At 36.0% G+C, this 6,864-nt stretch overlaps 1 protein-coding gene across 1 annotated transcript; it reads left to right on the plus strand.

Moving 5' to 3' along the window:
- The first annotated feature begins 273 nt into the window (after window positions 1-273).
- LOC116137039 (receptor-like protein 33) lies at window positions 274-2,574 on the plus strand. The gene is made up of 3 exons (XM_031422723.1): window positions 274-495; window positions 1,007-1,148; window positions 1,262-2,574. The coding sequence occupies exons 1-3, from the start codon at window positions 274-276 to the stop codon at window positions 2,572-2,574; spliced, it is 1,677 nt and encodes a 558-aa protein (XP_031278583.1).
- Window positions 2,575-6,864: the final 4,290 nt, after the last annotated feature.

Genomic DNA, 6,864 nt, shown 5'->3' on the forward strand with positions numbered 1-6,864 from the left:
ATAGATTATGGGTGAATCAGTACGTGAAAAAATTACTTATAATTGTCAACTGACTCAAGAATTCCAGAAAGCAGAGGCTGAGAAAAAATTATTAGTCTGTACAAGTAATTTTATTTTATTTTTAAATTTATTAAGAATATAAAACATATTTTGGAAAATTGGTTGCCAGGTCAACACGTAAGCTGAGAAATATGAGATTGTTTTACACGCATATTCATCATATTTATAGTAGATGAAGGACTGTGTAATTAAGTAGAAACAATGAAAGTATCCATGAGTATTGTTGCTGCTCTTACAACCAGTCTTTTTATTGTGTTACTTGCCCTTTTAACCATTAACAGTAGCTTCTCCAGTGGAAGATCTGACTTGGGATTCTTCAAGAGTGAGAAACAAGATCTTTTAAGGTTTAATCAATATCCTTCCAATCGCCTTGACTCTTCCGACTCCGACCTCCCTCGTAGAACTCTTAAAGCAGCTTATGAGCAGCCAAAAACGGTTGATAATATAACAATCTTTCTTTCCTTTATTATTTTTAATAATTTGATTTAATTGCACTTGAAATTGTAATATTTTTGTCTTTTGGAAATTATCACTCATATTTCAATGTCTTGATCTTTCTTCTTATGTAAGTTCTATACTGAGAATTTTATTTATTTATTTAGGAATCAGGGTTCATTTGGAATTATGTAGCTTTTACCATTAAGAATAATTGTTCGAATATTGTCGGACACCTGCTGGTGATATTCTCCGATATTGGTGGCTGGTTTTCGACAGCCGGGTGGCGGTTGCCAATAATAACAGTTGCCTGCCAATGACATTTTGACAGCAATTTTATTTTCTAAAAATGCATAAATTATTTGGAAGTCATTTTGGCATTTTACTTATAGCAAGCAGATTTCTATTGAGAAAAATCACCTCTTCTGTTACTTTTGAGTTCGAATATAAAAATAGATTATGGGAGAATCGGTATGTGAAAAAATTACTTATAATTGTCAACTGACTCAAGAATTCCAGAAAACAGAGGTTGAGACAAAAGGAAGTTCCTGGGTTCTACTACCTCCAGGACGGTGTGGCTGAGTTGATGCCATTACCATTGGACAACTTAACTGATTTAATAACTACCATGTTTAAATCTAATTTTGAAAACTGTAAGAAACTTAAGAGTGCCTTTGATTCGTGATCCAAAAGTATTTTCAAACAATTAGTAGAGTTTATAGATCAGATTCAGTTTTACATATATCTTTCCTACAATTTGTGACAGGCATCAAACAACTTCCATGGAAGAATCTTCAATATCTTGACCTTCGTCCCAACTTGTTCGAAGCACCAATTCCAGTTCCGCCACCTGACATGAAAGTCTTTTTAGTATCAAACAATAAATTGACAGGAGAAATACCTCATTTAATCTGCAATATGAGTACCCTTCAAGTTCTTGATCTTTCGGACAATAGCTTGACGGGTACCATTCCAGAATGCATGGGACACTTCAGCAACAGTTTGCGCGTGTTGGATCTGCAGGAGAATAAGTTCCATGGCAACATTCCTGGATTATTTGCAAAGGACAATGACTTGAGGACCCTCAACTTAAATGGCAATGAATTGAAAGGGCCAATCCAAAACTCTTTGCTTAATTGTACAAAGTTGGAAGTCCTAGATCTGGGAAATAACAACATAAACGAGTCCTTCCCAAAATGGTTGGGAAGCCTTCCGGCATTACAGGTTCTTGTTCTTCGTTCTAATAAATTTTCTGGTCTCGTAACGGATCCTGAAGCCAGTAGTACTTCTTTCTCTAAGTTGAGAATTTTTTATATCTCGAACAACAATTTTAATGGTTTATTACCTGTGAGTTATTTTGAGAATATGAAATCCATGATGAGTGTTAGTGGTGAAGTTAAAAAGAAGCCTCAGTATATGGGAGACAGGTATTATGAAGATTCAGCGACGCTTGTAGTTAAAAAGCTTGAGGTTAAACTAGTGAAAATTCTTACTGTTTTTTGTACCATTGATTTCTCGAATAATAGCTTTAATGGTCCGATTCCAGAAGTAATTGGAAAGCTTCTTGCACTTAATCACCTCAACCTTTCTCAAAACAGTCTTACAGGTCAGATTCCTCCATCGTTGGGCAATTTGGAAGGAGTCGAAGTCTTAGACCTTTCTTCAAACAAACTTGGCGGGAGAATTCCATGGCAGTTAACTAATTTGACATTTCTCTCTTTACTGAACCTGTCACAAAACCAACTTGTGGGACGTATTCCTGAAGTGAACCAATTCGGTACATTCTCAAGTGATTCGTACGAAGGAAACTTGGGATTTTGTGGACTTCCATTAAAGAAGAATTGCAGCAGCGGTGAGCCTTCCCAGCCATCCCCGAGATCAGGTGATACAGACTCTGAAGAAGATTTTGGTTGGAAAGTTGTGTTGGCGGGTTATGGATGTGGGACGGCGTTTGGATTGATTATTGGATGTCTTGTGTTCACAGCAGGAAAGCCTCAATGGCTTGTAAACGCAGTTGAAGGGAATTCCCACAAAACGGTGAGAAGGATTAAAACCAAACAGAAAAGAAGAAGAAATTAGTGTTTGAAAGTAGTTTTCTCCTTTTGGTACCATGTATCAGCCATACATAATGTAATCGACTTTAGCAATAACAAACTGTTTCTCTTTCTGCGTCAGTGTTCTTTCTCTTATGAATTTTAATTCAATTGTCCGGATCTCTTCAAATTATACAAACCCTTTTACCCTTATTGACTGAAACGTTCTGTAATTGTATGGTCTAATTTAGTCAGCACATCTTGGAACAATCACAGTTTGCTGATAAACCATGTTTTAGCCCCTAATTTTAACCAGGACTAATTCAACAAGAGAAAAACTATGTCCATTCGGAAACCAAAAAAAAAAACATTAAACGAGATTGGGAATTCTTCAATATCATCAATATATAGAATTCCAAAGTAGTCTAAATTTTTCAGTCTTAATACATTTGAAACTGTCAAAATTGCGGTTATCATGCCACTGCATTCTCTTGAAATGTCCAGTGCCTTAAGAACCGGGATTCAACCCAGGAGAGCTAACTTCCCAATTTCTTCAAAGCCTAATATTTCCCAGGAACTATCAAGAATGATGAGGACCTTTTCGTCATTTCCTACGAGGTCTGCACTGTCTTTTAAGTTTTAATTAATTTCTTGGTAAAACTTTTTAAGTCAAGCTCGTTGATGAGCTGATTTTGCATATGAAAATGAAACCATTGTATCATGTTCATTTTCTCCCAGACTTTATTTACTCAAATTAACAGTCAAATATTAATAGTTTAATGAGTGTAAATACTATTTATCCTTTTATTGACTTAGAAGTCCACTGTGAAATCTCTAACGGTGAAATATCTTTCAAGTCTGGAGGCAGAGCACCATTCCAGGAAATTACCTGCAAATTATATGCAGAAAGCAAAGTTCTCAAAGCTACTTTTTCCAAATTGACTGTCAGTTTCACACAAGAATTGTGAAATTTGAAACTGTGTTTCACGGGTCATTGGCATATTTTATAGTAATAAAAGACTTAGAAATTAACTAGAGACAATGAAAGTAGCCATGAGTGTTGTTACTGTTCTTCGAGTCTGTTGATATTTATTTTTGACACCAATGACTACGCATATGTAAAGTGCTAAGAAGTTACATATGAGGTAATTGTGAGATGTGTTTATGGTGCAGTGATGATGTTTGTTAGTTAGTATATAAATAACAAGCCGACAAGAGAGAGTTTTAGCATGGTTCGAATGCTATGAGCAAGTCCTACATCTACTATGTTTTTATTAGGGTTTCTTTTGTGATCACTAATGAAGATTATAAAGAGAAAAATCTCTCAAGGGTTACAAGTATTTGAAGTGTTTTAGGAGAATGATAAGTCAATCTCTTTCTAATAGTGTGTCTTTACTATTTTTTTCTGTAAAACAATTATGTGAATTCGATAATCGATCCCGTTGTGAGGAGTGGAGCTGCCTATTTATACTCTTTTTAGCTTAAGTTAATAAGTGCTTTTATAAGTTGTCTAGATTTGGTGAAGATCTTCCTTTCTTTTGATTCGTTGGGAGCTTTCATTCATATCCTTAAATTAAATGAAAATTTGGCAAATGATTGCACAAAATATCATTCTGAATCAGAGGTTGGTGGAGATGCCTACTAAGAGCTAATTGGTGGAGATGACAGAAGAAAAAATAAAAACAGAGTTGGGAAATTCATCACACGTATAACAGGCTGTGATACTCTATATTTATAAGACTTTGTATATCTTTACAAAATAATGGTTACATTTTAAACTGCTATAAACAATGCTATGATCATGCTAACGTTAATTACAAGATTTCACAAGATCATGGCTGTTATCACGCAAGCCTTTAACTACTGATTTATTTCCATATTTTGTTATCATGCTAGAGCATTGCTAAGCTGTAGTATTGATGTCTTTTCCGAGTCTTCATCCACAATTGTAGCCTCTGTTTTATCATCCCCCCTCAAATTGAGCATTGTTGAAATGCACAATTTGTCACATTGCAATTCTAAAGCTGGTTTCAGTTGAGGTTTTGTGAAGACATCTGCAATCTAAGACTGTGTTTAGATGTGTTTGGTAACAAGTAACCCGAGTGACACATGTTACCTGATATAGTGGTAATTCACTTCAATATGCTTGCTTCTTGCATGGAATACTAGATTAATTGTGATGAATAGTGAACTCATATTATCACAAAACAGAATTGGAGCTTGAGATAGGGGGACATCTAGATCAATTAGGATGAAAGTGAGCCATGTAATTTTAGCTGTTGCTTGAGCAAGTGCTCTATATTCAACTTCGAAACTAGACCTTGAGACTGTTAGTTGCTTCTTTGAGCACTATGAAATGATGTTGCTTGCTAGGTAGGTACAATAACCAGTTGTTGATCTCTTAGTGAAATTGCAGCTAGCCCAATCAGAGTCTGAGAATCCATAAAGATCAAGAGAACTGGAAGCTTGTATATGAAGACCAAGATTAATTGTTCCTTTGACATAGCGTATGATTCGTCTTACCAAACCAAAATGTGACTCAGTAGGCACATGCATAAATTGGGAGACATAATTCACACTAAAAGAGAGGTCTGGATGTGTCAAGGTTAAGTATTGAAGGGCTTCCACCAGAGATCGATATGCATGAGGGTCGGGGTGTAGAGGTGAATCAGGGCCAAGTTTGGTTGTGGTACATAGTGGGGTCTTGATAGGTTTTGATTCATGCATTCCACTGCATTCCAGGATGTCGACAACATGCTTGGTTTGTTGTAAAAACAACCCAGTTGAAACGGCTGAGACTTGAATTCCTAGAAAATAATGGAGGACTCTGAGATCTTTCATTGCAAATTCTGCATGTAATTTGTTGATGAAATCTTGTATTAAACTCGAAGAGGAACCTATTAATATAATATCATCAACGTAAAGTAAGAGAACCAAAGTGCCTTGATCTGAATGGAAAATAAATAGACTTGGATTAGCTGTGCTGCATTGAAAACCATATTGCAGAAGGTAGGAGCTGAATCTGTCAAACCAAGCTCTTGGAGCTTGTTTAAGTCCATAGATTGCTTTGTTCAAATGACAAACTGAATCTGGAAAATTTGAGTCTCTAAAACCTGGGGGTTGCTCCATGAATACCTCATCGAATAGAGACCCATGCAAGAATGCATTTTTTACATCAAGTTGTCTGATATCCCACTTTTTAACAGTTACAATGGATAAGATCAACCGAATAGTTCCTGGCTTCACAACAGGTGAATAGGTTTTATTAAAATCAATCTCGGGTAATTGATGATACCCTTTAGCAACTAATCTCGCTTTGAGATGTTCCACTTTGCCATCAACTTTGAGTTTTACTTTGTAAACCCATCGGGATTCAACAACATTCATTGATGTTGTACAAGGCACCAAGTTCCATGTTTTTTGTTGTTGTAAAGCAACAAGTTCATCAACCATTGCTTGTTTCCATCCAGAGTTTGAGAGAACAGATTTAAGAGACCTTGGTTCCTTTGGTATTGAATCAAAGTCATGTAGAAGTGCATACTTGGGGTTTGGTTTTTGAACTCCCACCTGACTGCGTGTAATCATAGAATGAGGAGTGCTTTCAGTGTTTTGAGGAGTTGGACCAATTGTGGAGCAGGAGTAGTATTGTCAACAGCAGAATTGGGTTCCTGAAAGTGTTCAGTGGCAAAGAACTGAGAGAGATGATTAGCAGTGATTGAATGTGAACCCGACATAAGATCACCTATAGTGATTGTGGTTTTGAGTTGAGAATTTGGTGTTGGTTGTGGTGCTTCTTCTTCAGGTTGAGTAAAATGATCTAAGTGCTCATAAGAGGGAGTGGACCATGAGTCAAATTCTTGAAAGGTTATGGGTTGTATTCTAGCAGTTATGTCAATGGGATCATTGAAGTTTTTGTAAAGATGATTCATTAAAGACCACATGTCTGGAAACATAAAACCTTTTATTTGATGGAGAATAACAATTATATCCTTTGTGTCTATCACTGTAACCCATAAACACACATGGTAGTGATTTGTTATCAAATTTATCCTTCTTAGAGTCCCATATGCATGGGAAACACCTTAAGCCAAAAACTCTGAATGATGAATAATCAGGATTCTTGCCATATAACCGATAGAAGGGTGAGTCCCATTGTAGTGTGGCTGTTGGAACACGATTGATTAGAAACACTGCCGTGGTAAAAGCTTCAACCTAGAAAATTTTAGGAACACTGGCATGAATTAACATAGTAATGTCGAGTTCTCTAATTACCCAATGCCTTTTTTTTAACTATATTATTCTACTCAGGTGTATAAGGACATAATAGTAGATGTTT

Source organism: Pistacia vera, unplaced genomic scaffold, assembly GCF_008641045.1.
Source record: "Pistacia vera cultivar Batoury unplaced genomic scaffold, PisVer_v2 Contig320, whole genome shotgun sequence".
NCBI classification, from domain to species: domain Eukaryota; kingdom Viridiplantae; phylum Streptophyta; class Magnoliopsida; order Sapindales; family Anacardiaceae; genus Pistacia; species Pistacia vera.